This window comes from Grammomys surdaster, unplaced genomic scaffold (assembly GCF_004785775.1).
Source record: "Grammomys surdaster isolate TR1022 unplaced genomic scaffold, NIH_TR_1.0 125928, whole genome shotgun sequence".
NCBI lineage: Eukaryota > Metazoa > Chordata > Mammalia > Rodentia > Muridae > Grammomys > Grammomys surdaster.
The window spans coordinates 803,456-813,635 of NW_021620751.1; the positions used below are offsets into that span (position 1 = coordinate 803,456).

Sequence of the window (10,180 nt, forward strand, 5' to 3'; positions counted from 1 at the left end):
TCTCTCTCTCTCTCTCTCTCTCTCTCTCTCTCTCTCTCTCTCTCTCTCTCTCTCTCTCGTGTGTGTGTGTGTGTGTGTGTATCTCTTCTCCTTGTATCATAAGGAAAACAATCTTGTTGAATTAAAAGACAAATTTACATTAATATGATACCACCTCAACTATATTTTCAGTTACTTGATTTTCAAATAAAGTTAAAATCTGAGACTCTAAAAGGGCATGGATCTTGAATGACACTGGAATCCAGCATAATGATGAAGAAAAGGGATGAATTAATAATGACTCCTAAATTTCCTATGTGTGTGACAAAATAGACTGTAGGTTTATAATTAAAAGAAGTCTAGAATAAAGCAAAGAAGTGGGAGAAATTTACAAGTTCTACATCAAAGAAGGTTTCCTTTCAAGAGAGACAACTGAGCCCAAATAAGGTTTTTTTTTTGTTGTTTTTTGATTTGTTTTGTTTTGTTTTTCAGAATAATAGTAAAATAAGGCTTGGGAAACTCTGGAGATAGAAGAAAAGTTACTTGTTTGATGTGAGTTACTGCACAAATTCAGGACATTAACTCTACACTGAAAAATGATTAAATAAAATGGATAATTTATACATGAAAAAGTTATGATAGAAAGAAAGAGAGAGAGTGTGTACCACAACATAGTCAGGAATAATTGTAATCACAAAATAACATACAACTTTCTTTACTGGGCTAATACAGTTCTGATTGTGGTAGAGGATTGATATCTAGTGCAAAGGGAATTAGAAGTTCAGGTTGTGGCACTTTATAAATGTAGAAATTGAAAGACTGAAAGAAGAAACACCCACTTCCAAAAGTCTCACTTAGCTACCATGTGACAGAGGTAAGCAACAAACTTCACATTAGAAACTATTTTCCTAGAATGACCACAGAGTTTACTACCCAGTATAAGATCCTTTTGGATGAACGTCAGTCACAGATGTAATAATTGCACAGGAAAATATGTTTAAACCAAGATTGCCAGGAACAGATGGAATATATACAGCAAGCTGACTTTTCCTCTGCACCTTGACATTTGTCTAATCATCATTTCAAAACTTTACATTTGATTTTCAGATGTTCTTAACGCCATCATTGTGGGTATGTTTGCTTTATTTTTCTCTTTTGGATTTTTATTTATAGTACTTTATTTTATTTTGATTTTAGACAAGTTCTCATTAGGTAGCAGATTACCAGAATTCACTATATAGATCATTCTGGACTCAGACTCTTGTTTATCAGGCTTCAGCCTTTGATTACAAATGATATTGGTCTGCCTCTCCCCAGTAGTTAATTATATGATGAATTTTAATGTTCATAATAAGCTTACATTAAAACTGAATAATCTTTAGAAAGTTTAGAAAATTATAATAAAGACAAGACAACTTAATATGCCTAAAAGATTATTTTATTGAAATGACTGGAAAGGAAATAGATTCTCAAAGTAATATGAATAATAAATCCAATTTTTTACAAACTATTTTGTGTACATTTTTGCATGTAATTGAGAAGCATATAGAGTCCATGGGTCAAATTCAAATGAATGCCATATTATACATAGAATAAATAAAAGAATAAAATTTCTTTTTTCCATGTAGGTTCATTCAGAAATATATCATTTTTGTAGCATGATCCAAAGATGAAAAGGTTTGTACATTTCCATTTTCAGTCAATTCTGTGAAAGAAAGATGTAGAATCAGTTCTGTTGTATTAGATCAGTGGTTCTCAACATTCCTGATGCTGCAACCCTTTGATACAGTTCCTCATGTTGTGGTGACCCCCCCCAACCATAAAAATTATATAATTTTCATTGTATTGTTGCTTCATAAATGGAATTTTGCTACTGTTATAAATCATAATGTAAATATCTGATATGTTACCTCTGTGAAAATGTCTTTCAACCCCCATAGGGGTCCTGACCCACAGGCTGAGAACTGCTATGTCATATTAATTTGCCTCTGACCATTAAAATCAATTGTTTTATAAACATGCTCTATTGATCCTCTTCTTGAAAACATATAAACTCCTATTCAATGCCAAATCCGCTCACAAGAAATTATTGCAGAATATATAATCTTTCTTCAGTGCTGAGTTGTTCTACAGTTTAGAATCTCAAAACTATATTCTCTGCTCTGTTGTGGTTCTAAATACCCGGGTAGCTTGTTTTTGACTCATGAATGAAAGAACAATTTTACATTCAGTAAATATAAAATTTATGAGACCTACACTACACATTGAAATGAAAATTTACCTGTAACAAAAGCAAAAATATATCCACATAAAATATAAGAAAACTTCATTTCTGTTTTTTTTTCACAGCATAATATGAGATGTAAAGATAAAAGCTTTTGGAAGGAGATAGATATATGCCAGTGGCAAACAAATAAAATGAAAGCCCCTTGAAATATAAATTTTGTCCAGTGTCATGCTGGTAAGAAGCAGTCAGCCAGTTAAACCATAGTAGTAAGTGAAAACTTTGATGAAATTTGCTACTCTGTTGTGTCTATATTGGAGAATGAAATAAAAAAAGACATATAAAATATAAAAATTATCATTCTACTCTTTAGTTTCCAAGAACTTACCAAAAAATGAGGAGGAGAAAATAACCCAGAAATCTTCTTAGACCTTAAATGCAAACATACAAATAAATAAATACACGTTTTCCCTCTTACAATAACACTTGCCTAAAGTGTGTACCATGTAGCAAATGAAACACTGCGATCTTTTGACTCCATGTACATATAGTCAAAAGTACAAATAAACTGCAGTGTGTGAATAATATATAAGCTCAAGCAAATTTTAGAACTCTACAAAAGAAAATTTGTTACCAAAATCTAATAAGATTGGCGGGTTTAACTGTGGTTTAGTCTAGCTTGATACTCTGTTAAGTCAGAATTCCAAATCTACGAATTAAATCAGTGTACTTATAATTATCTGTTCTCAACACGCCGTTACTTTATCTAGATAACCAGTTATATCGGAATCTGTGAGTAACTAGGCAGTAGGCACTGAGAATTGGGTTAAAATGAAGATCTCCATGGTGATTCGGCTTGATAGCTAACCCCTGAGGATCCTCTACTTATTAATGAGCTATATATCTAATCTTTCAATCCAGAACTCTCGTTTCCTTTATCATTATCATCTTATATACATTTTGAGGGGAATTAAAGGGAAGAAAATTTGAACTTACAGAAACGGAATGAAGTTGTTGAGTGGCAGGGAACTGGAGGGTGGGGTTAAGCAGAAGTTCTAGGTACTGCAGAAGGTCTTGGACAGACATATCTTGTTGAAGGAAGGGTGCTACTTGTTGCAGGAGGTACAGAATTTTGGACTGAGAAAGAGACTGCTGGGGTTGAGAAGAAACAACCACGGGAGTCTGAGGAAAAGCCTGCACAGTCTGTGCCAGGAGCTGGACCAGAGACTGAGGAAGGTGCAGATTAGCAAGACTGGCAAGGCTGGAGATTTGAGAGTTAAAGGGGCTAAGCACAGTTTCAGAGTTAAGGAACGGCATCTGTTTGCTCTTGGAAAGGATGGTGGCTTTAGCTTTAAGGAAGGATTCCAGTTCAGGAGAAATCACAGGCCCAACAGATGGCACCACAAGTGGTTGAGCAATAGGCTGGACATTTTGTGGGAGGGGATTGCAAGAGATGGTCTGAGCATATGGAAAGGCCTGGGGTTGTGACTGGATGCTGGGGTGAACTTTAGCCTGGAGCACATCCTAGAAAGAAAAGAACCTTTAGTCCACAATTCTGCATAGTCGACATTCTTGATTAATTAATAATCTTTTACCTAATGATAAACAAAAGAATGAACAACTACAAAAGATTTCATTGCTTAAAACAATACCTCGGCCTAATTGAATACGATGTCTAATGGCTCTAAATCTAACAAATTGAAGCCTGATGCAGGAGGATTGCTATTACTTTGAGACCAACTAAGAATAAAAAGTAAGTTCTAGGAAATCCTGAGGTACAGAGTAAGGTTTTTCTTTCTAAGATATACAAAATAAGAAAGCATTGCCTAGGGTCACATGACGAAAATAAGTAAAGTGTTCTTGAAGGATTTCTCCTAACCTATTCTATTTGTGGATGGATTGTAGTGTAAAATAAAACTGATGTGCAAGATTTTTCAAAATCTTTTCACTTTATCCCAAGCCGTTTCTACATCTGTAGCTATACACTTCGGAATGAGAGAGCACTGATTTTTCATACTCTGTGGGTTGATAATAGAACAAATCAGTTTTGTATGATTAATTTTAAAAGGTTTAGTGGGATATCAACTTTTAGTTTGATTTGAAGCTATAGTGTGAGCAGCAAGCAATTTACTGGGGAAAAATAAAAACCTAAAACTATCACACTCCATTATACTCCGCTGAGTGTACGGCTGGAAGTGTGGTATACTGGTGGAACGTGATGCTATTCAGATAACTGTTGATTTGAAGTCATGCTCTGCTACGTTATGTCATAGCTTAATCAGTGTTGCGCTCAGCTGCTCCATTTTTCACTCCTCTTGTGAACCAAAAATGTCCTTAAGACCAGATAAACAAAAAATGTAAATGCTATCACAAAATAAAAATCTGCCTATAAACCATTGACTCTACTGAAAGCCAGTTAACTACGTGCATGAGAAATTCTTAAGAACGTTTTTTTTTTGGCCTAGGAGCGAAAAGAATATACAACAAAGAGACTCATCAGCAAGATTCTCCATCCTGTAGGTGGTCAGTTCAGTGCCACATCGTCAACGTGTCCTTTGATCGACATGCTCGCTTAGAAAATAAAAGGAACACGTTTTCTACTGGAGAAAGGCTTATGTTCATTATTAAGAACATATAATGCCACTAGTAACTGCAGCCATGGTGGAGAAAATGTACTGATGCCCACATGCCCTTTCTAGACATGATTTCTTGATAAGCAGTTTACCTCTGCCTGCAGCTGTCCCATGAGATTCACTTTCTGAATTTTCTGCCAGAAATAAACAACACATTTAAAATTCTCAAACTTTTCACCCTCAAAAATAAAGCACGGAAATAAAATACAATGTGTTTACCTCACTGGTGTGTTCATTTTCCTTCAGAAAAGTAAAAAAAAAAAAAATCATTATTTTTAGTGAATAAGTAGTATTTTTCAATACATATTGAAAATTCAGGTATTTAGTAAGTTATCTTAGCAGGTTACTAATGGGAAAATTGATGGGACTTGTATTTAAATTATTTAAAGCATATTTGTAAGCCTACTGTGTACAAGAAGAGTGAGTACAGTCAAGAGAGAAAAATAAATTAGTGAACAAAGTGTACAGAGAGATATCTAATTAATGCTAATCCCCTCTACAACCAGGATTCTTTCTCTGTCTACAAATGATTTTTAAACTTCATTCTTAAAACACACACTCATAATTGAAAATACAGACTAATGACAATATATTTTAGTGATCACTCTGAATTCACTTGCTAATACTCTAGGCTTCAAGTGAACCATGAGAAATGAATAGTTCCTCTGAGATATTTGCAGCATTGTGAAGATAAAATAATAAGCAAATGATAAGTACTTCAAGGTAAAGACATCTATGTTCTACTCTCAGGTAAATTTAGGACTACATTGTATCCTGTTATTCTTATTTACGTAAGTGACAAATTTAAATACTAAATGTGTCCTTCTGCAAGCCAGCCTACCTACTATAGAGTAAGCAGGTCATTTCTATTGGAATCTGTCTTTAGTTGGTGCTATAGGTCCTAGCCAATGAGTGTGCTCCAAAAGGCACACAGTGAATATTAATAATCCAGGTCAAATTATGGAGAGCTCATGGTAGTGAACAAGATTGTGAGCTTCTAAAATAAAGAAGGGTTGAAGAAGCAGTGACAACATTTCATATAAGAAACTGATGGTGATTAGAACATGAAGATATTCCCATTTTTTTCTGCCCCTAATATCATGGAAAGGATATTTACTTGAGAAGCATATGTTAAAGTATGCTTAACACAAAGTATGAATAACACAATATATCTCAACAGAAAGATGCCATGTACTGCCTCCGAGAGACAATTGCCTTACCTCACTGGAAATGCTATCAGTCTGTAAACAAAAATACATACACATATAAGTTAAATTATAGATCAAGTTAGGACTTCAAGATCATTAAAAATGTAGCAATTTTAGAGTTGGAAATTTGTTTCAATAAAAACTCTTACCTCAGAGGATACAGCAAATGCATCCTTCTGCAAAAGCAAACAAGCAACCAAAAAACATTATTAGTTTCTATATCTACCTTGTTACTAAACATAATTTCTATTTGATTTTCTTGTCTTTTATCTCTTTCAGAAATTGAAAAAAAATGATAATTGGCTTTCATAATCTTGAAAATTTATATTTACAATTTCTTTGATCTTGTAATAATTTTTTATTGGTACATTACTATATTATATAAAAGTGTATATAATCTTCGATGATTGGCAAAAATTACTTTAATTTCCACTAAACACTTTTTATTATGCCTATGACTTTACTCAGAGCCTAGCCACTATTCTTGATTACATTTCCACCTCTGAATATCTCTTCGGAGAGGCACAGTAAGACTTTACCTGCTCATCTAAAGAGATACATACACTTTATCATCAGCATGAGATACTCAAGCTGCACATGTGAATTTACTTTTGTCAAGCCATGTACTTATTTGATGTATTTCTATTGCCTTGTTTAATTTCTTATTCTCGTTTTTTTTGTTGTTGTTGTTAAATAATTTGTGATACAATAATGCAGTCAGCATTTGTTCCAGCTTGTAGACCCTACAGGAACTTTTAGATACTGCGTGATTCTCAAAGAAGTGGTGATTAAGTAAACAGATCCCAAACTCTCCATGGGTTATACATTAAGAGCTATCACTGAAGCTATTGTGCATATGTGAGCAGACTCTCCCCTACATTTTAATTACTTAGGAAGCTTCCTTACACACCTCTCTTGCAAGAGCAAGTGCCACGAGGCAGGCGAGGATGAAGACCTTCATGACTGTCAAGTCCTGAGAATGAAATGAAGAATTAGTAACAGATTAGTCAGTTAACAAGACAAAATCTACCCTGGTTCCTAAATACTCCTATAACTAAACCCTACACTCAGACTTCAGCTGTGGCCATCATCAGTGCTCCTCAGCTCCCAGCTTTCTCCACTCTTCTATGTTAACTATTTTTTGTTATCAGTTGAATGAATGCCTTACAAAAGCTATGAAGAGCTCCTAACAACCAAAACATTTCACAGTCCATTTATTGAAAGCTACAGAGCACTTACAGTTGGCCAGACAGTGAACACAATACTAGTATCTCAGCATTGTGGAGCCTTACTTCTAGAGTGAATTGGTAATATATATTAACTCTTTTGTTGTTTGTGAGTAATCACAGCATGAAAAATAAAAATTTAAATATATTTATAAAGCATTCTTTCCAATACTTGAAGGTGGAAATTTATCCTATTAGTGAAGAGAAATGTTTTTGGTCTTTCTGATGGATGTTATATTATTCATTATTAATTCTTCCTTGTCTAAAACTTCCTCCATGGATTTCTACATATTTCAGTCATCTTAGATTAAAAGAAAGTTGCATCTTTGTATATTTTAAATGTGGGGAGAATCAGACTGCAGTTGTTATATTTAATCCTTGGCATTTTATACACCAAGTTTAAACAAGAATTTCACTGTTATGTCGTATGCTCTAAGCCACAGTTCTTTCAACACATCGTACTTCCATGATTACTTCTTCTAAGTCAGTTCTGATCATTCTAGAATTTATTTTTTAAGAAAATAGAAGAGTGTGTTTCTATTTTCCACATGGTTTCTAATATTTCTTGTAATACTATGAGCTAGATCAAGAATTACAAGTCCCTGGACAAGTTTTATGGTTACAATCGTCTTGCTTATAAACATGTAATTGGCTGTATCTAACAGCTGTATAATAAATATCTATTTTCCATGATATAATTTGAGTGCATTATACTAGTATAATGTATCAAGACAAATAAGATAACTTAACTAAAAGATAATTCTTAGCCTCCTCTTTATAGTAGTCACTGGCTTTGTGATTTTTACTACATTTTCCCATTTTTATGAAGCCAGTAGCCATTGCAATTTGTACCAAATTTTTCTAGGCATTTCTGACTATTTAAACCCTATCCTTCATAAAGCCTATCCTTTAAAATAATTGCATCAGTTTTTAAATACCTAATTTCAAAAAGATGTACTTTAAGTAAATATATTATTTCTATAGTATACTCTAGTATTTATTTGAAATAAATAATGAAAATAATATTTCAAACTTACGTCTGAAGTTCTTACCTTTAGCGGTGGACAAGAGTGAAGAAGGTGAAGCTGAGAGGATGATGGTCTATCACACTCTGCGGCTGTATATATACTGTACTTAATGACATGCTAATTTTGTGGTTTGTAAGATATTCAAAAAGTGCCTTCAATTCCAAGAAGTTCACGTGGTTAGAAAATGGTTTCTTTCTATTGTCTTTCCCAAGAAATTCTGGGGTACATTAAACAAGGCAACAATTCAGAAGCTGGTGAAGGAACTTGTACAGGAAAGGCAATTGTCCAATAACTTAAAATAACTGGGTCCCCCTCCAGCCTAGTACACAGTTTTTAGCCCTCTCCCCAGTCTAGTAGGGGGCTCTAACCTCAGTTATGTGGCAATGATATAGTAATATCAAAGATACACAGAGCTTTATAGAGACCAGGATTTCATCTTAACCTGAACACGTAGAACTCAATAATACTAAGATAGTCTTGTCATGTGTAGCAAACTCTTGTTTGTTCACATTCACCAGATTTGGGAAAAATAAATACATTAAACTAATATTCAGTATACAGGGGGAATTTATTTTAACAGTAATAGAACAAACCACGAAAGGAATCTGTAAGGTTTGTATAAAGATAAAACTATGAATCTGTAATAAAAAGTTTGCAAAATGGGCTGAAGATAAATCTAATTCTTTGCTAAAGTATATAAGGACTCAGGGTTCTACAAACAACATCAGTAAAGGTATTTTTCTCTCTGTTTCTCTGTCCCTGTCTCTGTCTCTGTCTCTCTCTCTGTCTCTGTCTCTCTCTGTCTCTCTCTCTCTCTGTCTGTCTCTCTCTCTCTTTCTCTCGCTCTCTCTCTAACTCCTTTCTTTCTGCTCTTTTATTGAAAATATCCATAGAAATTTATTTACCTAATGAGCGGTTATCTTCTTCTCCTCCAGTTATGATAGTCATAATAGTGATTACAGACGTTTATCTTTTTAATGCTATGTGTAACAACCACTAAATACATTATAATCATTATCTTCTCATTTTTTGCAAAGCAATTTGAAGTTGCTCTTTATTCTTGCTAGTAACATTTAGTAAACGAGGACACTATCTGGCTGTATAACCTGTTCAGTCCTGTTATATTTAGTAGTAAAGTTTTCATACTTACTCCATGTTTGTCTCTGTACAGCAAATTTTTTTTTACTCATATGTAAGTTCTATGGCCCATACTTTAACTCATCTGGGATTTTGTTGTGAAAAATAATCAAATTTAAATGTAGTATTTTTTGTTTCAATGTACACAATTTCATTTGTCTAATAGAGAAATAATACATATTTGACGAATGTAGTGATGAGTTTGCTAGTTTAGCTAGAACATAAAGAATAAGTAGAAATTTGAGATTGATAAGTGTCACATTATGACATCTCTGAGGACTCATAAAGGGTATACAGTATAAGCTACTGTGGTAGTTATTTGATAGACTTGAATCACAAATCGAATCGATTTGTGCTTATACAAAGTTATTATTGCAGTCAAAGAAAGATATTTAAATGGCTTTAAGTAGGGAGATTGTGCTAAGAAACTTGAATGACAGAAAGGATGGTGTCATTAAAATGTCAAGTAGGAAAACTTAGGGAAATTAATGAATGAATAGGCAATATCTATCTGGGTGACTGAAATGTCAGATGTGCTACAGATCAAGATAAGAAAACAAGAGCTAGGCGTGATGGTGCAGGCCTTTAATCCCAGTATGTGGAAAGCAGAGGAAGCAGATCTCTGTGAGTTCAACGTCCAACTGTTCTTCAAAGTGAGATCCCAAATAGACAGGCTTGCTACAGACCAACAAGATGCCCCAGAGCTCCCAGGGACTAAACTACCAACCAAAGAGTACACATGGAG

At 34.0% G+C, this 10,180-nt stretch overlaps 1 protein-coding gene across 1 annotated transcript in view; it reads right to left on the minus strand.

Moving 5' to 3' along the window:
* Csn2 (casein beta) overlaps nucleotides 1–7,005 on the minus strand; it is an 18,100-nt gene extending 11,095 nt beyond the window's left edge. The window contains exons 1-6 of the mRNA XM_028752647.1: nucleotides 6,955–7,005; nucleotides 6,194–6,220; nucleotides 6,057–6,077; nucleotides 5,056–5,076; nucleotides 4,929–4,970; nucleotides 3,200–3,727 (exon numbers count right to left, since the gene is read on the minus strand). Of these exons, the coding sequence (XP_028608480.1) occupies nucleotides 3,200–3,727; nucleotides 4,929–4,970; nucleotides 5,056–5,076; nucleotides 6,057–6,077; nucleotides 6,194–6,220; nucleotides 6,955–7,005 (690 nt within the window). The remainder of the gene's footprint in view (nucleotides 1–3,199; nucleotides 3,728–4,928; nucleotides 4,971–5,055; nucleotides 5,077–6,056; nucleotides 6,078–6,193; nucleotides 6,221–6,954) is intronic.
* Between the last annotated feature and the right edge of the window lie 3,175 nt (nucleotides 7,006–10,180).